Source organism: Mustela lutreola, chromosome 4, assembly GCF_030435805.1.
Source record: "Mustela lutreola isolate mMusLut2 chromosome 4, mMusLut2.pri, whole genome shotgun sequence".
Taxonomy (NCBI): Eukaryota; Metazoa; Chordata; class Mammalia; order Carnivora; family Mustelidae; genus Mustela; species Mustela lutreola.
Window position 1 is genome coordinate 201254040 of NC_081293.1, and position 26874 is coordinate 201280913.

The following is a 26874-nucleotide window of genomic DNA, read 5'->3' on the forward strand; positions in this document are numbered from 1 at the left end:
TTTTTTTTTTAAAGATTTTATTTATTTATTTGACAGAGAGAGATCACAAGCAGATGGAGAGGCAGGCAGAGAGAGAGAGAGAAGCAGGCTACCTGCTGAGCAGAGAGCCCGATACGGGACTCGATCCCAGGACCCTGAGATCATGACCTGAGCCGAAGGCAGCGGCCCAACCCACTGAGCCACCCAGGCGCCCCGAGTTTTTCTTTTTTTTTTAAAGATTTTATTTATTTGTCAGAGAGAGAGCGAGCACAGGCAGACAGAGAGGCAGGCAGAGACAGAGGCAGAAGCAGGCTCCCCGCTGAGCAAGGAGCCCGATGTGGGACTCGATCCCAGGACGCTGGGATCATGACCCGAGCCGAAGGTAGCTCTTAACCAACTGAGCCACCCAGGCGTCCCTATTTGTAGATTTTTTTTTTTTTTTTTTTATTTATTTGTTAGAGAGAGAGAGAGATACAGAGCGCAAGCACAGGCAGACAGAGTGGCAGGCTAGAGGCAGAGGGAGAAGCAGGCTCCCTGCCAAGCAAGGAGCCCGATGTGGGACTCGATCCCAGGACGCTGGGATCATGACCTGAGCCGAAGGCAGCCGCTTAACCAACTGAGCCACCCAGGCGTCCCCAGGCGTCCCTATTTGTAAGTCTTAATAATTATGTTTTGCGTGATCTGAAGTGCGTCTTGAGAAGCATTTTTCTCTGCGTGGTTCTGCAGCGTCTGCGGCGACGGCTGTCTCCCCTCCTGCCCCGGAACTCGGTACCCGGTTCCCGCTGGTGCCTACCCCGCAGCTTCTGGCGTCCTGAAGGTGGTGTTTGGCTTGTGATGCTGTTCTCGGTTGGAGGTTCTGAGGCCGTGTCGTTGCCCTTTTCTTCTCTGAAGGAAGGCTTGGTTCCCGATCGCGGTTCTGTTCTGTGGCTGTGCCTGGTTCCCGATCGCGGTTCTTGGAAACTTCCCTGGTGTTTGCCTTGAGCCTCTCTCATGTCCTTGGAGTGTTTTTCTATCGCTTGGAAACAGTGGCGCTTTTAAAAGAATTGAGTGGAATTACTATGCACAGTGTGTTCCTTAAACTCGTACAGCGCTAGGTTTGGTTGTATGTCAGACTGGAAAAACAAAACTGACTTTTAGCATATCTTTAGTCTTCATTTAGTTACAGTTCTTGTGTTTACTGAGGTGTTTGAGTTAAATGTGCTCTTGTCTGGGGAACACTAAGGATTGCGCCTGTTGAGACGGGGTTGACTGGAGACGTTTCTGGATTGCACTGTCCTCCCCGGGTGCCCCGCCTTCCCTTGGCCACATTGTCGTTCCTGGGGGGAGAACATGCTGTAGGTCGGCTTTTCTAGTGGCCGAAGCCTTCACCACCGTGCTGACGGCACGACCCGCCAGGACAGGAGCGTCGCAGCACGGCTGTGCCTCTGGGCAGCGCAGCCCCAGTTCTCCCGGCACCCGGTCCCGTTGCTGTGAGCTCGGGTCTTAACGTTGCAGCTACGACCCACCTTCTCTGGTGTGTGTCCCTCTCTGTGTGCCTTCCATACCCCCGCAGGTGGCCTGTCGGCGTCCCCTCCGTGCCGGCGGGACAGCTCGCGACTCTGCGCGCCCCATACATAACCACAGGACCCTGGGGAACCAAGTACTAGTTGTCCTTTAGAAGGAAGGAAACCGTGGTGGTGGTGACAGCGTGGATGAACCTGGAGGAGTGACATCAGGAAATAAGCCAGACATAAATCCTGCGGGACCTCGTGTGTGGGATCCAAGGGAGTCGAACTCCGTAGACACGGCGCGTGCGTGGAGGGCTGGCCGCGGGGCTGGGGAGGGAAGTGGGAGGGCGTCTGTTGCAGGTGCAGACGTCCAGCTCCGAGTGAGGTCTGGGGACCTGCGGTGCAGCACACTGACCGCCGCTTACACATGTGCCCGATACGTGGAATTTGCTAAGAGAGAGCATGTTCTCGCCTTCGAAAGAAACGGGACGTGTCTCCGGTGATGGAGCTTCCCCTTCGCGGTGGTCGGTTTACAGTGTGGACGTGATCACAGCCTCCTCTTGTACACCCTCAGCGGCTTTGTCGTGCTGCGGTCCAGCCGGGGACAGGAGGAGCTGACCGGGCCGTGGTTCTCTCTGTTCTGGAGCTGAGCCATGTGGCTCTGGGCCCCCATCTCCCCACTGCTCCCGGCCTCTCCTCCGATTGGGATTGGGCCTCCTGACCCCCTGCGGCGCCTGCACGGTCCTGGACCGCTTCCTGGGTCTCACTTGAGCAGCAGCAGCAGCTCCCTCCAGCTCTGTTTCACCGGTCTTAAATGGCCAGACTGATGACAACCATGTGCGGAACGGGTGGCTGTCGTGGTTATTTTACGAATGCTAACTTAATTAACTGATTTTCTGAGGATGATTAGACAAGATACTTCCACACATTTATTTGAAAGGCAGGGAGAGAGTTGAGAGAGAGCATAAGAGGGGAGAGGGTCAGAGGAAGAAGCAGACCCCCCCCCACCGAGTGGGGAGCCCCAGGGGACCCGATGCCAGCCTCTGGATCATGACCTGAGCAGGAGGCAGACCCTTCACGGACTGAGCCACCCAGGTGCCCCTGAATGCTTTTTTTATTTTATTTTATTTGTTTATTTTAAAAGATTTTATTTATTTATTTGACAGAGATCACAAGCAGGCAGAGAGAGAGGGAAGCAGGCTCCCCGCTGAGCAGAGAGCCCTATGCGGGGCTTGATGCAGGGCTTGATCCCAGGACCCTGAGATCATGACCGGAGCTGAAGGCAGCGGCTTAACCCACTGAGCCACCCAGGCGCCCTGAATGCCTTTTTTAAATGCAAAGTATGATCCCTTTCAAGGTTTTTGTTTCCGATTCTCAGTGGTGGTCTCACTCCCGAGGCTCCTCTTCATGGAGCTTGCCAGCTCCTCTAGAGCGGGGACTGTGTTCCCTGCAGGAACCATGTGACCTGGCTTGGAGGGCCACTCGGGGCTCAGGGACACCTGCATTGGCCTCCCGGCCCCGGCTGGCTTTGGTCGCTGTGCAGTGGGGAGCACTGCAGGACGACGAAGGCAAGGAGACCCCAGTGCAGCGGGGGGCCTCGCCCTTCTCCCCGCAGCGGGCCGGGGAGGGTCTCTCCCCCCCTTCCCCTAATTACAGCCCTTCGGGAGCCACAGTGGTCGGGGGCGTCATGTGGGTCTTCAGTGCGGCCAAAAGCAACTCCAGTCCTGATAACACAGGACCCCTTTCACGGCACAGCAGGGCCACCTCTGGGTCCCCTCCCTGCTGGCTCCTGGCACGGGAGCCTCTCTCTGACAGCTCCGCTTCTTCAGACGCGTGGGTTGCACTCGATGTTTCTAGGTATCTCAGGGTGGTGGGTCTGTCATAGACCATCCCCTGGTGGTTTTGGTTTTCTTGTGTTGAGCTTGTGGACTAGTAGCAAGTGGGTTTCTTTTCTTTTCTTTTTCTCTTTCTTAGGGCGCCTGGGTGACTCAGTGGGTTGAGCAGCTGCCTTTGGCTCGGGTCGTGGTCTCAGGGTCCTGGGATCGAGTCCCGCGTCCGGCTCTCTGCTCGGCAGGGAGCCTGCTTCCCTCTCTCTCTCTGCCTGCCTCTCTGCCTGCTTGTGATCTCTCTCTCTGTCAAATAAATAAATAATAAAAAAAAAATCTTAAAAAAAAAAAAAAAAGATTTTACTGATTTATTTGAGAGTAAGAGAATGAGAGAGAGCGTGAGAGGGGAGGGTCAGAAGGAGGAGCAGAGAGCCTGAAGCGGGACTCAGTCGCAGGACGCCATCCTGGGCCTCTGGGACCATCGCCTGAGCAGAAGAATGCTCACCTGACTGTGCCCCCCAGGTGCCCCGAATTCATGTGCTTCTTCTGACCCTTTATTACTACTTTTTAGATTATTTGGGAGAGCATGGATGGGGGGGAGGGGCAGAGGGAGGAGGGCCAAGCGGATTCCTGGCTGAGCAGGAAGTCGGTGTGGGGCTCAGTCCTATGACCCTGAGATCCTGACCTGAGCCAAGACCAAAGCCTGCTGCCCATCTGATCGAGCCGTTGAGGCACCCCCTTCTAAATACGGGGTTTCTGTATATAAATGCTCGGCTGTGGTACGTGTAGATGCTGAGTCATGACGTCCTACTGGATTTTGTCCCCTGTGGGTTGGTCTCCAAACGTTGGCAACAGCTGTGTTTGCGTCTTGTTTGGAGCAGTGGGAAATTGGTAATCGTGGCATTATTAACCTTAGACCTCACTGAGCCTTGGCATGGTGGCCTCGGGAAGACTGTCTCTTGGGTCTGATAGTTGAGTTTCTGGGGACTCGGCGGAAAGCCCAGCTTCAGGTGTGGGCAGATCAGGCTGCCTCGGGCCCTGCTCCCCTGCTGCAGTCCGCCTGCAACGTTGCAGGCTAGGCCTGCTCCTAGGGAGTCTCGTCAGTGGTTGGATGAGGGGAATGTGTTAGATTCTCATAGAGGGAAATGTATCCCTGGTGTGTGGGACCCAAGGCCCTCCTGTTAGAGGTGGCCGAAGCGAACGGAGTCTGACCGTCTTGCCCGTGAAGTGACACGGACCTGGGTGAGGCAGGTCGCCGGCGTGGGCTCTCGGGGCGCTCTGCAGTTGGTGTCAACGGCAGGGCCATGATTGTTTCGTGGCTGGATGGGACTTTAAGCCAGAGGGTGAAGGTGCTCTCATAGGTGTCTAATCAGACCTTTCCTGCTGCTTCCCCAGGGACTTGGGGGGGGGGGTGCGTCACTTCCTCACTGTTCTTTGTGTGGTTCGCACGTTGCAGGGACGGTGTGTTCATCCTGGTGGCTGTGCAGTCCTGCCCAATGCCTGGCCCAGGAACGCACTGAGAGGAGGAGGTGGCCAGAGCTCCTTTAGCACTGCCCGTGTTGGAAAACCGCATTGGCGCGCCAGCCCGTCAGCGGGTGGTCGGGTGTCCACCCCGGTCCCCCAGTCCGTCTCCCCCCCCCCCCCACCCCGGCCTTACTTAGCTCAGGCTGCTTTTCAGAGCTCATCCTCCCACACAGAGCGGAGTCTTAGGGCACAAGTCTTGGAATCTGTTCCAGACAAGGGCCCAGCCTGACTGGCTGGGGATTAGTGCTCTGGAGAGGTGACCCCTTCCCCACCCCCGCCGCTGTGTTCTTTTTCACAGAGAACCAGACCTTGGCCGTCCTGTCACTGACCATGGATTTCTCATTGCAGGACTCAACTCCAGCAGCCTGTTAAAACATGGTGGATTACTATGAGGTTCTAGGCGTGCAGAGACATGCCTCAGCCGAGGACATTAAAAAGGCGTAAGTAACTGTATTTATTTAATAATAAATCTTGGCTTCGTGCTGGTCCTTGGATATTGTCACTTTTTAATCTATTGAAATCAGGGCCATGGAACAGAACACCCTTTTTTTTTTTTTTTGAAGATCTTACTTATTCATGAGAGACAGAGGGGGGAGCAGGGTGTCTGACGCGGGGCTCAGTCCCAGGACCCTGGGATCGTGACCTGAGCCAAAGGCAGATGCTTAACGACTGAGCCACTCAGGTGCCCTATTTCATTTTATTTTTTAAGATGTTTATTTGACAACGAGCGTGAGTCCAAGCAGGGAAGCAGACTCCCTGCTGAACAGGGAGCCTGACGTGGGACTCGACCATCCCGGCCGAGGGCAGACGCTTAACAGAACGAGCCACCCAGCCGTCCTAGCTTTTTATTTTTAATGAGCAAAGCTGTGTGGTGGTGCATGTTCCCGGTCCATTTTGTGGACTCTAGGCTTTGCGTGCGCAGCGATCAGGAAAACCTGAGTTGGAGGAGTGACTGTGTGGTGCTCTCCCTCCCGTGTCTTCTGAGAAACCTCCAGTCCGGTCTGGTCTGAGTCACGGCCGTGTGCTTCTTCCCCCACTCCAAGTGATGTGGCCTGCGGGTCGTGGTGCTCATTCTGGTGTGAGTCCGGCTGCGGCCTCCAGGCCCACGGGGAGGGGGGGTGCTTTACGGTCCATGCCGCATGCCTTGAGCCTGGAAGAGCTGAGCGGTCTCTCACAAAACCTGGACAGACAGCACGCACCTGCATCCTCCTGTGGAACCTTGTTGCACAGCAGCAGCTAGTGCAAACGGACACTCTGTCTTGTCCGTGCACTCTCCGTTCTTACTGTGAAGATTCGTGATGCTTTAGGGCTTGTGGTCTGCTTACGGCTTATTGGGGTCCATAGTGGTAGAAAAATAAAGTCTCTTGGTGTTGTAGAGAGTCCAGCGTTAACCAGATTTTAAGAGGGCCAGCCGGAGGTTGTTGATGAAAATGCTGTGGTTAATTTGAGCCACAGCAGCTTTGTGTCCCCTTGTCAGATGTCAGGAGGCCTGCCTTGTTCCGCGGTCTCATCTGGATTCTGAGGGGCGCGCCTCTTCTCTGTTCGTCCAGTCCCCACCCCGGAGGTGGTGTTGATGTTGAGCTTAGTCGAAGGGAGCAGTGTGTATGTGTGTGTGTGCGTGCCTGTCACCGGGACTGTTCTGGAGTCTCCAGTGAGACCTGGATGCGGAGCAGGGCTCTCTCTGGATGGCGCCCGGGGCATGAGCGGGGTGGCAGGTGGGCCTGCTCCGAGCTCCTGGCCTCTCTGCTGTGCTCCTGCTGCTGCGTGGTCCACGCACCCTGTGCGCATTGGCCCTCGCGTGTGTCCACGGGCCTGTGTGTCGAGCAATTGCTTTGCGCCTGTGAGGTGGATGGGAGAGCCGGTTTCTTTTGCAGTGGGCGAGGGAGGTTCCACTGCGGAAATCGGTATGCATCTCGCGAGTTCGCGCTCCGTATCCATTCCTCAGCCCCGTAAAGTTCCATGGCCGTTGGGTTTCTGCACGTGGGTGTGACCACTGTCCTTTGACTCTCTTCAAGGTACCGGAAACTGGCACTGAAGTGGCATCCAGATAAAAACCCGGAGAATAAAGAAGAGGCAGAGAGAAAATTCAAACAAGTAGCTGAGGCGTACGAGGTGTTATCAGATGGTGAGTTAATCTGCCCAGAGCTCGGACTCTCCCCAGGGCCGGTGGATGTGTCTGGCTGAGGTTTCGGGCCCTGAGAAAAGACATTCCTTCTTTTCCTTGTGAAGCTTTGAGTCTTGTTCCTGGCAGATACTCGACACCGTTACCCGTGAGTGCTGTGAGCACCCTGGCTTCTCGCACGTTCTTTTGTGATGGCTGTTTTAAACAGGATGGCAGCCTGTTCTGAGGACGGACGGGACAGATCAGGGCATAGGAATCCATCTCGGTCACCACGTGGTGGCAGTGGTCATGATCTGATGGTGGTGCGGTGCTCTCTGCCCCACTCACCTCACGTGGCGGGCCTGTTGATGGTTTTCACTGTGCGCAAGGACTTCCTTTGTTTCTGGGAATGTCTGGCTGAGCTGTAGACTTCCAAAATTTGAGGTGTCTGTTCCCTGCCCCAGCTCCAGAGCGTCGGTGTTGGAAAGCACAGGCTTTTGAGAGTCCCCATCTGTTAGCCTGGTCTCCTTAGTCAGGCGGAAGGTGAGCTTGATGCAGTCTGCAGGTTCGTGGTGGAGAAGAGTGTGAGAGGGACCTGGGCTTGGGAGAGCGGCGTGGAGCTTTGTTAGAAACCGGGAATCTGCTGACGCCGCCTCGCCAGGAAGCTGCACGGAATGAGCTGGTGTGAGTCAGCTCCCAGGTACCCAGGATGGAGGAGTCCTCGCTGGCTGCCGGGCCTGGGCCCTGCCCCAAGTGTGTCCTCATGTGCTCAGGGTTACTAGAGAAAGGCTTTTTTTTTTTTAAATGTGCTTGAGAGAAAGATAGTGACAAAAATAGAGAATACACATGGGGAGGAGAGGGAGAATCAGCTGTCCCGCTGAGCATGGAAACGGACGTGGACCTTGATCCCAGAACCTTGGGATCAAGACTGAGCCGAGGGCAGCACTTAAGTGACTGAGCCACCCAGGCGTCCCGTGAAAGGCATTTTTGATTTTGGAGAGAACTCCATGCAACCACGCTCCTCCTTACTACTAACAACACGTGAGCATCCCTGTTTTGTCTGTTAATACATCTTTTTTACTTTAAAGGAAGTCCCAGATGTTTTATTTCAGTAGTAACTGTTAGTAGAAAACACGTAAACATTGATAATTGTAATTTTTTTTTTTTTTTTTAAATTTATTTGACAGAGAGAAATCACAAGTAGATGGAGAGGCAGGCAGAGAGAGAGGGGGGCGGAAGCAGGCTCCCTGCTGAGTAGAGAGCCCGATGCGGGACTCGATCCCAGGACTCTGAGATCATGACCTGAGCCGAAGGCAGCGGCTTAACCCACTGAGCCACCCAGGCGCCCGATAATTGTAATTTTTAAAAAATATAGCATTAAGGTCTTAAAATGAGAAACTTTAGTTTTTTTTTTTTTTCCCCTAAATTTTATTTGAGAGAAAGCTCAAGAGCAGGAGTGGGGTGAGGGAGAAGCAGGTTCCCCGCCGAGCAGGGCGCCTGCGGCAGGACTCGAGCCCTGGACCCCGAGACTGCAACCTGAGCTGCAGGCGGGGGCTGCGAACCGCTGAGCCCCCGGCGCCCGTGCCAGCGGCTTCCTGGACCGGACCGACAGGCGGCCCCGCGGCCCTCCGCGCCGTCTCTTGCTGTCCGGTCCCTGTTTGTGCCGAACCAGCACTTGCGGGACGTGGGAGAAATCGGGGACTGATCCCAAATTATTTCTCATTTTAGTCACGTGGTTTTACAAAAGCAAAAAATGGAATTCAGACTTGATCTTTGTCAGGAAGGGAACCTTGCCCTTCTCATCAAGATGACAGCGTTGCTCTTCTCTGCCCCTTCTCCTCGGAGGGCGAGCGATGGTCTTGTGGTCTTCTGCAGCCGGCGGCCCGGGGCTTCCCTTCCCAGCGGTGGGTCCCGTTCTTACTAGAGCTCTGGCTGCCAGAAGCTGGCTTTTGGTGGTTTGCTTGTGCGCACGGTTTCCCCGTAACTCCTGTTGTTTTACCTCACAATTTGGTAGAACCTGATGTTTTGGGGTAAACACATGGCATTAAAAGAAGGCGCCTGTCCATCCAGGGCTGCAGTGCTGCTGTTCGTTCTAGAAGGTAAATAGGACAGCAGACCCTCACCAAGGCTTGCTTGGACTGTTGCTCTTCCAAGGGGATGAAGCCTGTGGGGTTAGAGTTAGCTTCTTGTCTGGCTTTTAGTACATCGATTTCTTGCCCCATCGAGGCCCCATCCTGTTTCCACGCCCCAGATCTTATCCCCCCAATTGGACCTGGTAATAAGAAGGCACACGTCTGGAATTGGAGTAGTTTTTATAACGTGCAGTGTGATTTTAATATATGTGTGAGCTGCACGCTCTGTGCACAGGAGGCTGAAAGAAATACTTTAGTATGTATAACCACATTTTAGATTTTTTTATAACTTTTTTTTAGATTTATTTGTCAGAGAGAGCGGGAGAGCGAGCGCGCTCACGTGTACAGGCAGGTGGGGTGGCGCAGAGCAAGAAAGAGAGAAGCAGGCTCCCCGCTGAGCAAGGAGCCCGATGTGGGGCCCGATCCCAGGACTCCGGGATCATGACCCGAGCCGAAGGCCGCGGCTTAATGACTGAGGCTCTCTCCCCCCCCCCCCCCCCACCGCCAGGCATCCCTATAATCACATTTTAAGCTCTCTACTACTAAAAAAAATTTTTTGTTTTTAAGGAGATGTACTTGGATTTTCCCGCTTTCCCTTTTTGAAGTAAGAGAGGTCTGACTCTTGAACTGAAACCTTGAAAGCTGCATTGGTTCTTTGGTTTACAATCTGGAAATGCTTTGGTGAATCGAGGGGAAAGGAACTTGGTCTTTAATGACTCTCCTTTTTAATTATAGCCAAAAAACGGGACATCTACGACAGATACGGCAAAGAAGGGTTAAATGGAGGTGGAGGTACGTAAATGTTGATTTTTCTCTTGGTTTTGTACTGAGCAAAGCACTTTGTAGATGCGGAGTCTGGGGGGGCCCTGCTCTGCCATCCGTGCTCCCGGATCAGTACGTGATACTGGGTCGGGATACCCACAGGGCTTAGAGAACAGATGGTATGCACACCCCTGACGGCCTGTGGTGGTGGCCTCACACGGGTGCTTGTGTTTGATGAGACGACCCGTGACGGCGGGCGTTGACTGAAGGCCGCAGCCTGAGCACAGACCGGGTTGACGAGCACGAGTGAATGTTTCCGCCCTTGTACAGGATGCTTCACCACAGAAGAGAAACTGCCTCCTGGGTGTGGATGGCAGGTGCAGAGACGGTGAGACAGGCTGGTGGCCACGCTGTGCCCTTCCAGAGCGCAAAGGCCACGCTCGCGTGTCCCCACCAGCTGCAGGCCATGAGGCACCCATGGTGTATGAGCCCGATTTACAGGATGTTCTGTGGATAAGGAAGTAGCCGCAAAACCAAGGATTCACAGACTGAAAGCTCTGTTTCATCTTGCAGGAGGGATTCATTTCGACAATCAGTTTGAGTTCGGCTTCACATTCCGTAACCCAGATGACGTCTTCAGGGAATTTTTTGGTGGAAGGGACCCATTTTCATTTGACTTCTTTGGTAAGTTCATTGTTCTGTGGGCATGTCCATGATTCCTTTTCTGTTCATCACCATGGCGCCCCGTGGTTCAGCTTTGTTTACGCAGTGTAGGGGTTCTAAAACCCGTTTGTCTACTCTGGCAGAGGTTTCTGAATGCATGCCTCGTATGTGAAAACAGTAAAGGCGTGAGTGTAGTTGTTTTCTTACATGTCCGGCTCTCATTGACCTCCCTTTTGTCTCTCAGTTAGACAGTGGTGAGGATGCAGGTGCTGGGGGAGTGGAGGTGCTGCTGGCTGTTGAGCGCGGAGTTCTACGTGCATTTGCCCCGAGTTGTTCTGGGTAGACACTGGGCCTTGTAAGCAGACTTGTTCAGAGGATATTGGCTCTGTAAACCCGGTTTGTTTTTCTAACTGTGGCGCACTGTGACTGTTGAGGTCACAGTCGGTGAAAAGAAAGGATGTTTCTGGAGTAAGGCCGGTCTCGTGGCGGAGAGTAGTCTTTGCTCGTTCAACTGCCGTGTCTTCCAGAACGGATTTTCCCGCCAACCTCACTTCCTAGCAGTGATGCCTGATGCCAGGTTCCCGTGTGTGTCTCTGACGCAAGTTGTGGGGGGGCACAGGTGCGCGCCGCCTGTTGAGAGCTCCCTGTCCGCGGCTGCCAGAGCGGCCCCGGGGTGCCGGGGAGCTCGGAGGCTGGAGCGCGCCAGGTCCAGCCACAGCCATTTCTGTGTTGGCTCACTGGGGGTCCCCAGTCTGTGCTTCCATCCTTTGTGGCCTGGAGCCTGGCTGGAGAGCCTGAGCATCACCTGCGTCCCTCCACGAGGGAAGCCAGAAGAGAGGTTCTGCTGCACATAACGGGGGAGAAACCAGTGGACCCTTGCCCATCCTGGGCATGAAGAAGAGTAATTCGCCGCCATGTCCGGTAGGTATTGGGGCCTGTGAGATGCTGTGGCCCTGGAGTTTACTTCAGATGAGGGTTCAGAGCTATATATTTTTTTTAAACTGTGGTGTGGCCTGACTTGGGGAGAGTTGCTGACGGAGGGAGGGGGGTACTTGTGGAATAGCCGTGTAGTGGACAAGTGTGGATTAGTGTTCTCACCCACAGGTGTCACAGTGAGGCTCAGTTAGGGGTGAAGAGGAGCGTGGTCTTCGAAGCTTTATCCTGCTGCCGCAGAGCATGGACTGGGAAGGCCCCTGTTAACATGGGAGGTGCATCTGTTTGTTCTTGGTTAATTGGCTTTCATGTACCTAACAGATCTTAACGTAAGAAGACAAAGAATTCATGGTCTTTTCCTGTGCTAAAACTACTGTGTCTCATTACAACCTTTCGCGAACTCGCATGTGTTGTGTTGGCGGGAGCAGCGCAGTGTTGGGGACTCTCCTGGTGGCCAGGCGAGGGTCCTCTGCCCCCAAGGGTTTGGGTTCCTGGCGCACATGGGGTGGGGGAGCAGTGAGCAGGCTCATCCCCGCGCCTCAGGCCAAGCTGACTTACTGCTTCATGGTTTGTTTTGGGAAGGAGTCCTTAGTGGTTGAATTGTAGCCAGATTTTGTTTTCCTTGGGAAAAGAGTCGGGAATGGTTTTCATTGAGCACTTACTCTAGAGAGAAGGAGGTGTAGCGATTGTAATTGGGTGTAGGAGAGGATGTGAAGAGTGTTGTACCCGCTACAAGCTGCTTGAGTCTCCGGGCTTGACATGTTCTAGGTTGTGAGGGGTGTGTGTGTACAGAAATCTTGATGTGCACGTGTAGCTCACGGGCATTGTGGACATGTGGACATGTGCACACTTGGGCAGAAATTTCTTCTTTTGGACTCGGAGTCCTGTTCAGTCGATAACTAATCCTGCTGTCATTGTAGACTCCGGGCCCTTGGTTTTAGAGGCAGAGCTGCTCAGATTTTAAGACTGGGCGTTTCCTCTGTGTTCCCCATGCCAGGTGCGAGAGTGACACTTCTTCAATCCATTCTTGTAGGTGTTCTAGGGGACTTCCATTTTCAGGCTCTAAGGATTTGCACACAGGAAAAGAAGCTGCTGCACGGCTACTACATGTACGAAGTAACGGTTCAGCCTGCTGGGGGTACGTGTAGTCGGGTCTTCACGCGGGGCTGGGGCTGGCCGCCCCGGCCATGGTTTCGCAGTGGGCCACCAGCGTCGGCGCTGTTTCCCCTCAGCCCTGCTGTGAGGTCCGTTCGTAGCGGTGCAGAACTTCAGTCCTCGCTTTCACCCTTCCTCCCTCCCTCTGCTCTTCTCCTCTGAGATGAGTAGGTCAAAACGGGAGACGCTCTGAACTGTATTTCGTGAGTATCAGAATATAAAATCCCATGTCTGACTCCAAATGAAGATGGACAGAACTTGGAAGAACTCACGAGCGAGCCAGTGGCAAGGACAGAGAAGTGAGGGGCTCTGGGCGACTGTACACAGGGCCGGGCCTCAGAACGCCCCAGGGAGAACTGCTGGGGAGGTAGAGCCCTTGGGCCTGGGGCCTGGCTGATGCCGGTACCCCGATGACCACAGCCGCCCGGAGAGGCAGTTGACCTGGGTTCCCAAACCCGCACAGAGCCCTGGCCTGCAGATTGAGGGTGCGGGTCCTACCTTTGCGGGCAGCTGATCTTGTTGGAATCCGTTCCCACACACAGAATCCGTTCCCAGGCACACCAGAATGAGCTCTCGTCCAAGCGTGCAGTGGAAGGGATTGCGTTCATTTGAGTCCGGGTCACTGTTTGCTTTTACCGGACCCAGTGACTCCGAGTTCGGAGAAGGTCAGAGAACACTAATGTCTTACAGTCATTAGAAGCCCCAGCAGGACTGTCGTTTGTAAGAATGTCTCGGTATACTGAGTATTTTTATTTACTTCTGTTCTCACGTTAGTAAGAGCCAAGCTTCAACACCTAAAGCTGTTTCCTGAGGGCCCATTCTGTTCAGCCCATTTTCCCTTCATACGCGGTCTCAGTCCTGGAAGCCCTGTCTGCGCACCGGCCGTAGCCGCGAAGGGACAGGCCTGTCGCGCGGGGCCAGCGGGCTTTTGGAGGGAAGTGGTGTTCCCGCCAGGAGGGTCGTAGCAGACTGTTCTGACCCAGACGTCCGTTTGACGTAGTGAGCCCGTCATTTTGCTCTCCCAGGCTTCGAGGAGGTGGCGAGTGAGGACTTGGAGCCCGGGTCGGAGGACTCGGCCGAAGACGCGGCGAGCGAGGAGGACAGCGAGGTTTTGGATGTGATCTCCAGCGAGGAGCTGGATGTCTGTAGCGAAGATGAGCCCAGCGAAGGCTGTAGCCGGGGCCGGGGCGAGCTGCTCAGTGAGGAGCTGGAGTTTGTGTCCAGCGAGGAGGAGGCGAGTGCGGGGGACGTGGAGGAGCTCAGCGAGGAGTGTGCGGAGCTGCTGAGCGAGGACAGCGGGCCGGAGCCGGAGGGGCTGCCTGCGGGCCCATGAGCGGAATAAAACGTTTGTGCGTTACGAACCAGTGCCTGAGACCGTCCTTGCTCAGACAGCACAGCGGAGCGGTCCTGGAGGGAGCGGGGAGTGGAGAAGGGCTGGGGCCCCGGGAGGAGAGGCGGGGGCTCCCGCAGGCCCACGCGCACCTTGAGCGAGAAGCCTTGTGCTTCCAGGCCCGCTGGGTGGCCTCGGGCAGCCTCAGTCCCCCAGGCTTGGGGGCCGACAAGAGGAAATGGTGCCTCCTGGTCTTTGGAGGCCAGGAGTGTGGAACCAGGTCCTGGAAGGGAGCAGCTCTTCCAGCCCCCTCAGATGGTCCGTCCATGTCTGCACACTGGCCCCCTTGGCGAGAGTGTCCCTGTCCAGATGTCCCCCTCCTAGGGACGCGGCACTCCTGGATTCAGACCCACCCTACTGAGCTCGTCTTAACCTCATCATCAGCAAAGACCCTGTTTCCTTCTGGAAAAGGTCACACTCAAGGGCTTGGGGCTTTGGGATTCCACACCATTTTGGAGGGCCACAGTCCATCCTGTAAAGTAGCTTTCCCCGGAGAGTTGTCTGTATACTCTAGAAGCAGCCCCTTTTGGAAGGGGAGAGAGGGGGAGGCCTTCGGAGCGAGATGTGCTGGAAGAAGGTAGAGAAGGCAGAGGTGAGAGGCGCGGGTGCCTCCCCACTCCTCAGGGATGAAGTGCCACACTCGTGTGTCCACGCACATGTCCTGCGAAAGAAGGTGAAGCGTAAGACTTGACAGTCCACGTGGACACGTAACGTGTCCGGCTGGTTTCCAGCGTCGTGCTGCCTCTTGCTGCCCCTCTGGCTTCCCCGCTGCTCCTCTTGGGAGGGACTGGCTCTTTGGGTCACATTTTCCTGAAGAACGTGGCCGCACGTCCCTGTGCTGCCTTGGGAGCGCTTGCCCTTGGTGTGGAGCTGGCGTGTGGAAGCAGCTCCTTTTCGTTTGAAGTTAATGCTGGCCAGTGCGGGCGCCTCGGCTCTTCATCCTCGAGCCCGTGCTTGGGAGTGATTCCGAGATGTGCCTGTGGTGCCCTCCAGTCCCCGCCGCGTGTGGTCCCCACCGCACGCCCGCGGGGAGAGGAGAGGCTGGCTGCCCGACAGGGTGGTTCTGAGAACTCTCTTCCCGGCCGGGAGAACAGCGGAGCCGACCCATGGCGGGTGTGCAAGCCCGCGGGCGGGGTCTGGCTGCCAGGCCCTCCGTGCGGTCTCACTTTCCAGGGCGGCAGCGCCTGGACGCCTGTCGCTGCTGCGGTGTTCGTGTAGTTTGTAGCCTCGCTTGGGTCCGTTTCCGGACTCTCTTGTAGGGTTGGCTCCCTGTGTCTTCCACGTGGAATTTTGGTCCGTGTAGTTGAAGGAAACACTTCCTGGGAACTTGGAGGACAGGTTCTGTGGCCGCAGCTGTGGGAGAGCGTAGGGCAGTTGAATGGGGGCCGCCGACCCTCTTTCTTCGAAATGCCCCTGCTGCGTAGGAGGTTCTGTCCTGTCCCCACCCCCACGTTTTTCTTGTGGCCCAGGCGGGAGTTGATACTGTGAGGCCTGCGGGGGGTGGGGGGGGGAGCCGCTGGCACCGCGCACTGTCAGAGTCTCCTGCCCGGTGCCTGGGGTTTGCGCCTCCTGATTCACGGGAGGGCTTCTGGGCAGTGGGCTGGGAGCCGTGGCAGCCGGGGGGACTGAGTTTGGTTCCTGTGCTTGTTTGGTGTGCGTTAAGGGAGGTGATCGACCTGTTTCTCCAAACTTGTTCTGTGTTTATCTGCCAGATACTGAATCTTGGTAAACCTTAAGAACGTGTATGGCTTTGAACACTCTCAAAATGTAAACTTTTTTCCATAAGGCTATTGGCACGTGTACGTGCACGTGTGTATCTGTAGTGTGCACTTGTGCTAAATTATTCCACAGCGTTCAGTTAAATGTACTTTTTGTCCTAAGTGTGACCTTGTTACGTGGCTGTTGGTGAGGATCTTGCTGATAAGACTGACCCCCTTCAGGGATTTCCTGTTTCGGGGAGACTAGCAGATCTCTGAGGTACAGAAGGTGTGCTTGGTACACAGCCGGGGCTCCTGTGACCATGTTGGCTCACGGCCCAGACCTGCGCCTGTTTCGGGTCGCCTTGGTATCTCCCCACTTAAATGTCCTTGTAAAATCAGTGATCGAGCATTCAGGTCTTACTTTCTGAAGTCTGTTACGTTTCTCCATAGAGGAGCAACAGGGCCTGTGTTTCTGTTTCTGACCGTATATCCCTCTCTGAGGAAGTTTCGCTGTAAGGAGTCGGCTCACTCGCTGTGGAGACGGACCGGTTCCGAGTCGGAGAGCTGCGCTCTGGGGTGGAGTCCAGAGACCCTCAGGCTGGAGGAGCCAGGGTCCAGCTGAGAACCCATCAGGCTGGAGAATTCTTTCACTGGGGGGAGGGTGGCCTTTTGTTCTCTTCAGCCCTTCTGTGGATTGGACGAGGCACACCGGTCCCGGGGAGCCCAACAGGTGCCGTTCCGTCTGCCGACGGCAGTGCTGGTCTCACGCAGAGACGCACCCAGGAGACCAGCGGGCCCAGTGTCGCAGCGCGCCGGCGCCCCTTCCAGTTTCCCCGTGAAACTCGCTCCACAGGCTCCCCCGTCCGCTCCGGACCCGCACTCCTGTCCTCCGGTGACGACGTCATTTCACCATTTTCTTAACAGGACAATGGCTGTGCTGTGCGTGCCCGGAAACGCTCACCTTCCTCCCTCGTGAGGTCCTGAAACACCGTGGAAGCGGCGTGTGTCTGCGGCGCCGCGGTGCGGGGTGGGCAGCCGCTTGCTGGTGCGGCCCAGTGTGCGCTCGGGGCTCCCCGACCCAGCGGGAAGGGCCCTCGCCGAGGGCCTTGTGCAGTCACATGTGGTCGCGGCCGATGACCGGGAGTTCGGGGGCGTCGCTAACACGGGTTTGACGCGGGCTCCGTTTCTGACGGTGGCATCGTGGATGTATCTTCCCACGGTTCCGCATGTTCCGTTTTCTCTCACGCACGTCACCGAGAACGTGCAGTACGGGACACGCGGATCCCCCGGGCGCGCGGTGAGCTTGTCGGCAGCCGGCCACGCGCAGCTCAGCTTCTGATGAACCCGGGCTCTGCTGGGGGTGGGGGTGGCCCCTCGCCCCGCGTCGCTCAGGGTCCGTCCCTCCTGCGCCGGCTCCGGCGGCTGCGGTTCGTGTGCGCGCTGGGTTGGGAGGAGCACTTGGTAGCGTGGTGGGTCGCGTTGTGTTGTCTTGTTACAGCTTTATTTCTAAAACCAAACATATTTACCCTTCTTAAAGCGGATGCATGCTCAAGACTTGGGAAGTACAAATGGGGTAAGGGGGAGCTAGCAGCATTTGTCTTGCTACCAGAGAAGAGTCCACGGTTCACAGTTGTCCCGTGCTGTGGTTGTGTGTGTTACCTAAGTGTTCTCTTCTGCCTTGTCTAAAGCCTGAACCTAATGGCCATTTAAATATGAACGTTGAAAAAGCTGTTTACCACTTCCACTTTTGGAAAGTCTGGTTATTTTCAGTTTTCAATATATAATCAATGGTTTGAATTCTCTTAGTGCAGTGAAATAGTTTCATCTTTGAGATGAATGATTTCCTTGAAATAGAACTGCTGGGTTGAAAAGTTTTTAAAAATTGATTGTTTGTAGTTTGGGGCTGAAGATTTTGCAAGGTCACGGGACATACTCCTTTACTGCCTTCTGGAAGGGCACAGACTAGTAACGGCCCGTGATAAGCTCCTCGTAAAGGTGTGTCGAGTCTCACAGTGGCGGCTTTTAACAACATAGGCATGAAATTAAAAAAGAACGTGTTTCTTCAAATCACCATGGCTGTTGTAACGAAGACTTTTCATTTTCCGGCTTAAAGTTTTATAACTTGAATATTTGAAATTATGTCAAGTTTGATGAGTAAAACAACTACCTGAATTGTCAAAAAACATTTAGACTGTGTGGTTAAAAAAAAATAATAAAGAAAATTACCAGAAAATGAACTTAAAATCCACTGGCCTTACTCCTACTTCTTCTTTTTCTTCTTCTTTTTTTTTTTTTTTTAAAGATTTTATTTATTCATTTGACAGGTCACAAGCAGGCAGAGAGAGGAAGGGAAGCAGGTTCCCTGCCGAGCAGAGAGCCTGATGCGGGCAGGACTCGATCCCAGGACCCTGAGATCGTGACCTGAGCCGAAGGCAGAGGCTTAACCCACTGAGCCACCCAGGCGTCCCCGAAGTCCATTTCTTAGAGGAGAGTCAGAAATTGCACAGTGTGTTTAAATTGCATTCGTAATGTTTGTTGCTTCACGTGGGTGGTGGAGGTCAGGGTAGCTCTGGCAGAATTGGGTACTGCATTTGGCTGTGGTTTTAATTGAACAGGGTGAGTCTCTGGGGAAATTCACAAAGTGTTAACTACCTTTTTGTCACATTTGTGATGGACTTCGTTCATACTTTGTTACAGTGGGCTGTAATCCCAGCCCCGTTTATGACGAGTACGTAATAAAGGATTTTCCGGAAAACGATTTTGTGGAGGGCAGCATTTACTGTGCAGTGCGGGAGTAGAGTTGCCGCACCGGCAGTCACCCGGTGCCCGCTGTGACTCTACGTGGGTTCCTCGGGGGCCGGTGAGCCACGTCTCCACCCTGGGATTGCACAGAGGCCTTCCTCCTCCTCCGGCACCTTCTCCTTCTGATTTTCGAGGAGGGCCCCAGTAATCAGTCCCTCTGAACGTGTCCTTCAAGGTCACCTTCCTGCTCGTGGCATTAGATAAAGCAGAGCAGACGATTTTCGCTGAGAACCGCTCTGAGAGGCCAAGACTGTTCCTGTGCTCTTTCCTTGGCCCTATTTTGAGCTTCTTGAAGCTGCGCTTCAGCCTTGCCTAGCCCTCTGTTCTCACTTGGGGCGCTCTGTGCATGTCTGCGAGTCAGGGCCGAGTTCACCGCGAAGGTCACGTATATCCGTGCACTTCGGTTGCATGGTGAACTCCATTTCTGCGTGGGGCCGGTGCTCCCTGCGTGGTCACTCTGGCCCGCTCGTCCAGCGGGTCCAGAAAACAGATGCTGGTTCGGTAATTTCTGTGCGGGTGTGGAGCGTGTTCCTGGTTCTCTGGCATGCGTTTTTTTCTTAGTGTTCTTCAGGATTCCTTGTTTGATTTCATGCAGAGCCCCTCAATTTCCCTGAAAAAAAAAAAAAAAAGAACACTGATTAATTCACAGAACCACAGTGCACTTTTAAAAAGTCTCTGTAATTCTTACGTTTTTAATAGGTGCCCATTGATGGATAACCAAGAAAATATCAGGGCTAATCTTATTTTTATTTTCAGGAGCATTTGGTGTGTCTAACGGGAATACTGTGCCCATCTGTATTCGTAACTTTCTGTTAAAGCAGAGCACATCGTTCATGTCTGCCAATTAACATTTATTCAGATTGGACTTTGACTAATCTTTTATAAATTTTTTTTTGAGATGTCAAGTTTACAGAAAAGTAGATGAAATTCTTAAACCCCGTGGCCCAGAATCAGCAGCTACTAAATTTTGCCTCACTTGCTATGTTCTGTCATGTAAATTAATATTAAAATAATCCATTTTTTGGGGCGCCTGGATGGCTTGGTGGGTTGGTGGCTCTGCCTTCGGCTCGGGTCATGATCCCAGGGTCCTGGGATGGAGCCTCGCATTGGGCTCTCTGCTCAGCAAGCAGGGAGCCTGCTTCCTCCTCTCTCTCTGCCTGCCTCTCTGCCTACTTGTGATCTCTGTCGAATAAATAAAATCTTTAAAAAAAAAAAAGTAACATTAAAAAATAAAATAATCCATTTTTGTTATTTTTTAATCACGTTGGGGAAGGTAACCCAGGTCCCATGGAAAACCAGTTCCCCGAGTGCGAAGTTAGTCTTTGCAGTGGCGGCAGCAGGGACAGCGCCGGGTCGGACTCCCAGGCCGCACCGAAACCGCTCCTGAGAGCCCCTGGGCAGCTGGGGTCAGTTACGGGACTGCCATGGGCTTCCATCGTGATGCTGGGCTCCTTGCTCAGCAGCGAGTGTGCTGCCGCCCCTCCCTCTGCCCCTTGCACCACAAATGCTCGCAGGCGCACTCACTCTCAAATAAGTAAAATCTTAAAAGGAAAAACAAACTCCCCTAAGAAACTCTCAACTCTGGGTCACAAACAAGTTCGGGGGATGTTCCGACTGGGACATGGACATTAAGGAGGACGCGTGATGGGTTGAGCCTGGGCGTCCTGTGCAGGTGATGAGTTCTCTGAGCCTTAACGGTACATGTGTATGTGCTAACTTGAATTTAAGTAAAATCTTGATGCGAGAAAGAGGAGGAAACCCCGGCTTCTTGTGTGAGTTTGGAGTGCACATGGGTGATGCCGGTTTTCACGTTGGTTCCGTGGAGTGATTATATCAACAGTCTGGTTATTTTTTCCTTAGTACATTCTAGCTGTGGTTGAATTAAACGAGCAAGTAAAGCTGCTGGTTATTCGATGGACTTGGTGGTTCTGCGGACCAGCTTTGGTCCAGCGTCCTGACGCGTCTCTTCTGATGGAGTCATGTGCTGTGAGGCGTGGCCTGTTTCCCTCCATTGCAGCTCTGCCATGCAAAATAAGCTGAACTAAAACTACCTTTGTTTGTTTCTAGAAGACCCATTCGAGGAATTTTTTGGCAGTCGTAGAGGCCCCCGTGGAAGCAGGAACCGGAGCACAGGGTCATTTTTCTCTGCCTTCAGTGGATTTCCGTCTTTCGGAGGAGGGTTTCCGGCTTTTGATTCAGGTATGAAACCCTTCGATCTGATGTCTGGTCTGTGGCCAGCGTGTGCGCCGTTCAGTTTTGGAAGGAGCGTCTGTCCTGGTTCGCGTAGCCGTGTATGTTTGCGGTGGTTTCCTGTGTACCACGTCTGTACCGAGTAACCTGCGTTTTCCTCTCTCCGCTTCCCGAGAGTGTTTTACTTGAAAATCCACTTCTCCTCTTACTACCAAAGGTCAACATTTCATGAAATTCCTGGTTAAAAGAAGTCCCTTGATTTGGGGTAAATAATTGTGAAAAATCCTACATGTAGACAATCTCCCTGAAACCTTTTTTGTCTGAGCTCCTCGGTTGCTGTAAGAACAAGAGTCTTCTGGGAGGGTCCAGGCTGAGGAGACGAGAAGGGGGCTCTGGCCCTGTGCAAGCGTCCTTGGCCACGCAGAGTGCAGCCCGAGGGGGTAACTGCGGCCTTGCCCTACAGCGGCCGGCAGCTCGGTGGCACGCCTGTGACTCTTGAGTGTGAGCCCCATGCTGCATGTGGAGATCCTCGAAAATAATAAAATCTTTTATAAAAAAAGGGCAGCTCATCAACCGGAGTACTGTGCATGTGGCCTGATGTAGTTACATATTTTACCTGAAAAATTAGGATCTTTTCTTTGAAGTTCGTATAGCTCCCCTTAACAGAGGAGCTCTTGTATCTCCGGGTGCTCAGACTTCTGTGTGAATTGCTGCGTGGTAGGCGTTGGCCATGCTTGTTGGGGGCGCCGCCCTGCAGCCTGCCGCTGGGCCTCCTTCCTGTCCCACATGCTGCCAGCACCGCGCAGGCGAACGCGGGTTCAATGGCATATGGACGTTTAGGGCTGCCGCACACCCTTGCCTGCGGGACCACGCAGTGCACTGCCGGTGAGTTTGCTGAGACTCGAGGGAGAGTCCGAGAAAACCCGTTGAATCTGTCAACCAAACGGTGCTTCACTGAAGAAATGTGTGTTTCTGCCACGTGTGGATGCAGACCCTGTAGCAGCCCTGCAGAGTCTCCTGTGCAGGGGGCTGGGGACTTGCCTTGGCGTGAACGTCTTCAAGACGGACAAGTGGAAATAAGCTCCGGAAACACGGTGGTCTGCTTCAGAGATTGGTTTGCTCTTGTGGGACTTGAGGAGGTCAGGGCTTTCTGGCCTCTGCTGTGATTGCCGTGATTGAGAACGTTGTGCACAAGTGAATTATGTGGGTCCGTACTTTCCCAGTAAGTGTTCGCAGCTAAAATTGTGCTCTTTAAACTCAGAGGTTCACCCCTTCGCGGTCACTCTGCGAGGAGAAGGTAAGCAGGTTGGCTGTGGCGTCCTGCGCTGGCGAAGCCGCTCTGCTCCTGCGGCCTCCCCAGGCCCCTGGCCTCCTGCTCCAGCGTGGTCGTGGTGGTGGCCGGCCGGCTGTCACCAGAGTGAGCCGCCAAAGCGCGCAGCAGAGCGCTGGTGGGGAGAGGGGAGAGGAGACCGCGTGGGAGAAGGGGGGCGCCTGTTGGGCCCCCCGGCCTCCAGAGTTGCACATGGCTGCCCTCCTGGTCCTCGTGGTTCTGGGAACGCTCTGTGCAGGCAGCGCTCCTTGGTTTGATCTGTTCTCCTGGTTTTCCTGTTACTCACACTTGCCTTGCACCGGAGCTGGACAGGCCGGTCCTGATCTTCCGTTTTCCCGCAGGGTTTACTTCCTTCGCGTCCCCGGGTCACGGGGGCCTCACTTCATTCTCGTCTGCGGCATTTGGCGGTAGTGGGATGGGCAACTTCAAGTCCATATCGACTTCTACAAAAATGGTCAACGGCAGGAAAATCACTACAAAGAGGTAAGGTGCTTATATGTGCCTCTAAAGTGGCACCGCGTGTCTTCGGCGGGCGCTTGGAGCGTGCAGTGCGGTTAACGCTGACACCAGGGGCCTCCTGTGTCTGAGTCCGAGCTTTCCCTCTGCACGGCTGCTTAGTGTTTCTCCAGTGGAGGTGGCCTCTGTGTGGAGCCACGTTCAGAGCGTGTGGCAGCGTAGTGACCGCGCAGCTGGAGAGCACAGTTGGAGGGCGAAAGCCGCAGGCCGTCCGTACTTGCAGAGGGCACGGGCACCCGGGCCATGGGCGGCCGGGCCGTGCTGGGGACGCAGCTCTGTCTGTCGGGCGGAGTGCACTTTAGGGAAGAACCGTCGTCAGTAGGTTGCTCTCCCTGGGTTCTTAGCCTGCAGCAGGAGCGGTTTCCTGTGTGCCGGTGGGAATGCCACCGTTTTAAAATAGGTAACGTTCCATGTATGGAGTCTAAAAAGAGGTCTGCGGTGCATTTTATCTTTCAGAATTGTGGAGAACGGTGAAGAGAGAGTAGAAGTTGAAGAGAACGGCCAGTTAAAGTCCTTAACGATAAATGGTAAGGAGCAGCTGCTGCGCTTGGATAACAAGTAACCGGGCCCGCGCGTGGCCGGAGCGCGAGCGGTACCGGCGCCGCCGAGGACCGGCACGAGCGCTTTTTTGGGAAGATTTCAAACGAACTCCACTTTCAGTATAATGTACCTAGTCTAAAGTATTTATACACAGCTCGCCGGAGCCCTGTTTGTCCTAGACCTTTGAGTTTCTTGTTGGGACCACATAATAGGACCATTGTTTGGGGGTTTCTGTTTTTGGTGGTTTTTTTGTTTTTTTTTTCTGTTTTGTTTTTGGTTCTGTTTCGTTTTGTTTTTATTTTGTTTTCTTGTCTTTAAAATTGTTGTAAATCTCTGTATGCACTTTGCTTTTTTATTAAACGTAACCCAAGGCGGCCGTGACTCTTTCGTACACTAACACCAGCACGGACCTGCATCCCATTGTGTTTGAAATGTGAGCCGCTAGAGTCAGCCTGCTGTGAAGTTAACATTGCCAGGATGAATCTTCCACAAAAATAATTTCAGTTCTTCTCAGTATTTAGTAGTGAGAGATATTAATGCATTAATGGTGATACATTTCTCGTTTAACAATAAATTGAGGATGTTTTTCTAGTTGTGCATGAATGCTGGCAGCCTAGTAAGATTTGACAATTGTTTAAACATGTAACGTTAAGCTTAGGTTAAAGTAAAGCTGGTAAACTGGGTCTTTGTCATTTGCTTTAAAAAAAAAAAATAAATGCAAATGTGTTTGGTGCATTCTTTCCTGAGTGGGGCCTGTAGCCTTCTTGTGTCCGTGTATGATTTTCGTGCCTGGGCCTCCGGCGTCCTTCATCCTCCGCAGTTCTGTTCCTCGCTGCGGACGCAGGTGCACGTGACCTGCGCTCGTCTTCTCCGTGTTGTCGGGGGTGGGGATTGTCCTCTGTGTCTCCTGTAAGGACAAGCCGTTCCCTGAAGCCTCTCCTGTGGTGACGTTTTTATGGGGAAGGAAGGAACAGCACTGCAGCTTTCTCATTCTTTCCAAGTAGGTTTTAGTTCTCTAGCGTACGCTTCATGCCGACCCCGTAAAGACATGACGTGCCTGGCAAGGTCATGGGGTGACAGAGACGTGAACGTGGACAAAACCGAAGGTCGTCTTTGTTCTTGGACGTGTCAGAGCTGCCCTGGTCAGCAGTGACGACTGGGATCCCAGCCACAGGGATGTTAACTGGACATGCTTGCGTTTGAATGCCCCCCACTCAGCTTCGTTGGGGTAAGCATAGGGTTTTGCCGGAAAGACAGGAGGACCACGGGGGTAAGTTCCTTCATGACACACAAGGTTCAGTCTGTGTAGGCCCAGTTGGAAGGCATCTGGGAATTGCCCAAATATCCTAGAGTCTTTACAGAATCAAACCTGTGTTTGTTGAAAACAGTATTGTAGAAAATCCCACAGAAAATATTTTAAAAAGGGCAAAATGTAGTGTAAATTCTTACTTTATTTTTTTTAAAGATTTTTGTTTGACAGAGATGAGTACCAGCAAGGGGAAGCAGCAGGCAGAGGGAGGGGGAAAGCAGGGTCCCCCCCCCCCCCCCCACTAAACAGGAAGCCCGGCGCAGGACTCGATCCCAGGACCCTGGGAGCATGACCTGAGCTGATGGCGGCTGCTTAATTGACTGAGGCACCCAGGCGTCCCTTAGTGTCAGTTCTTACAGACAGCTGAACTGAAGGAAGCCATGGGAAGTGCCGAAACGTCTGGAGAAGAGAGGCACGGAGGTGTGTCACACCGAGAGGACGCTTGTGAGTTCACAGACTGAAATTGTGACACCAGAGAGCCCATTTTGGTTGGCTGTTAGGGTGGATGGTTTCTCTGTTGGGAGATACTGTAGCCAGTACCTGGAACCGAACAGACGTGGCACTGACAGTTGTCGTTAGAGGTGGGTGGGGTGAGGGGCTCGTGGGGACATCGGGCTCCTGACGAGACGTCCTGGCTAATCTATTAGAGCTTCCTGGGGGGGCGTATCGCACTCCAGCCGTGGCTTCATGTCTGCGGACCTTTGAGGGTGGCCGAGACTGTTGGGTGCACCTCCTGCAGTCAGCTCTCCCCACCATGCATGGCACAGGCAGGAGGTCTCGGACTTGCAGGGCCTTCCTGCCGAGCTGGGCAGTGCTGTTCATCGGCAGTGGGGAGCACAGCGTTGGTTCTGCACTGGTGGCGCGGAGAGCGAGGTTCATTTTGTGAATCCGGGAGTGGGGTGGGCAACTTCGTGTCACTGAGGACGTGAAGTCGTCTCTTCGAGCCTGGGAAGACGCCCCGCGGCCCTGCGCACACGGCAGTGGTGCTCACGCGAGGACGTGCCAGAAGACGTGCCCGCCAAGCTTGTAATGCGGGCTCCATCTGCTGGTCGGTCCCCACGCGCTTCGGTGTTTCTGTAGCTTCGGGGACCTTTGGGAACAGGCCATGGGGCACCTGCACTGACGTACCTGTGCCCCGAGTGCACCGTGTGCACCGCTGGTCCTGCCCGCTTGGTGCTGCGTAGCTCTGTTTCGGGCGGAAGTCTTTACAGTCACGGGCGACGGGACGGCGCGGTCCTGATGCGTGTCGTGCTGCTCTTCTCCCGGTACCTGTGGCGCTCCCTCCGTCGGTCCGATCGAGCTCCGATGGACTTGGCTTCCCCTCGCTGTCCTTCGCCGCTCAGAGGATCCAGAGGCGAGTTTGGAAACTCAGTAATTATGACGAGGACGATGACGAGGCTCGTGGCTGCGTGAATGGTCATTTGTCTTTTTCCCCCTTTTGACTTTCCTTGAAGGGCAAATTGTAGAAGTCCGTGCAGTTAGCTTTAGGTTTATTGAAGTTACTAGAATCTGTGTACCTAGTCTGCTGAAGTCTGCCCACCCTCCCCTTAAAAAAAAAATTCTATCCATGTATTGGAAAGAAAGCACACAGGCAGGAGAGAAGCACACAGAGGGAGAAGTAGGCTCTCCACGGAGCAGGAGCCCAACACAGGGCTCAGTCCCGGGCAGGTGCTGGACTGAGCCACCCGGGCACCCCGGAAGTCTGATCCTTACAGAGTGGCCAAGCTCCAGGGGAGATGAGACAGCATCTTTCCAGTCATTTGTCATTTCTGTTAAGGGTCTCCTAGAGGTTTAAACTTTCTCCTTGGTTACGTGGCTCCTCGCTGTCATGCCCGCTTCAGGGACTGCTGGCCTCCGTTTCTTTCGAAGCAGTACATAGTTACTGAAAGTATTTGTATTTTCGGAGAACCCAGCAGCCTTCAGCATGTTCGGTATGGCCTGGAGGTACTGGCTACCTTCTCTGGTGGTTTTCAGGCAAGAATTTCTTAGTAAATTGAACACTTGATGCTGTGTGGTCAGGAGGGGTTGACCTATATGACCCAGTGGCTTACATTTTATTAAAAAAAAAAAAGGGGGATTCTGATAACCATCTCGTGTGTGTCTCTGGTCAGTAACTTGTGTGTCGGGCAGGTCAACGATGCGAGGCCTTCGGGAAACGTAGACCTTCCTTTTTCTTCACCCCCATCTCCTGTCTGTATGGGCTGTGCAGTGCTTCTGCTTTGATTTTATTTTATTTGTTTATTTGACAGAGATCACAAGCAGGCAGAGAGGCAGGCAGAGAGGAGGAAGCAGGCGCCCTGCCTAGCAGAGACCCCCATGCCGGGCTGATCCCAGGACCCTGGGATCATGACCTGAGCCAAAGGCAGAGGCTTAACCCACTGAGCCCCCCGGGCGCCCCTCTGTTTTGATTTTAGATACATTTCCCAGTGTGGTCATACGGGGACCTTTCTGTTGTTGCTTGGACAGCTGTGAGGATGCCGTGGTTCCTTGAGCTGTAGCGGGCTGCGCTAATTAGATGTAGACCTCGGTTGTAAG

The 26874-nt window shown here is 54.0% G+C and overlaps 1 protein-coding gene across 4 annotated transcripts in view; it reads left to right on the forward strand.

Moving 5' to 3' along the window:
- Nucleotides 1-26874, forward strand: part of DNAJB6 (DnaJ heat shock protein family (Hsp40) member B6) — a 62237-nt gene that overhangs the window by 18346 nt on the left and 17017 nt on the right. For 2 of the 4 annotated variants that reach the window (XM_059172399.1, XM_059172401.1), the window contains exons 2-8: nt 5165-5256; nt 6832-6941; nt 9785-9841; nt 10385-10495; nt 20522-20653; nt 22316-22457; nt 22947-23017. In XM_059172399.1, the coding sequence (XP_059028382.1) occupies nt 5192-5256; nt 6832-6941; nt 9785-9841; nt 10385-10495; nt 20522-20653; nt 22316-22457; nt 22947-23017 (688 nt within the window). In that variant the 5' untranslated portion in view covers nt 5165-5191. Of the gene's footprint in view, nt 1-5164; nt 5257-6831; nt 6942-9784; nt 9842-10384; nt 10496-12440; nt 12546-13587; nt 13915-20521; nt 20654-22315; nt 22458-22946; nt 23018-26874 lie in introns of those variants that run through there. The other 2 variants (XM_059172400.1, XM_059172402.1) reach the window with 2 other exon arrangements.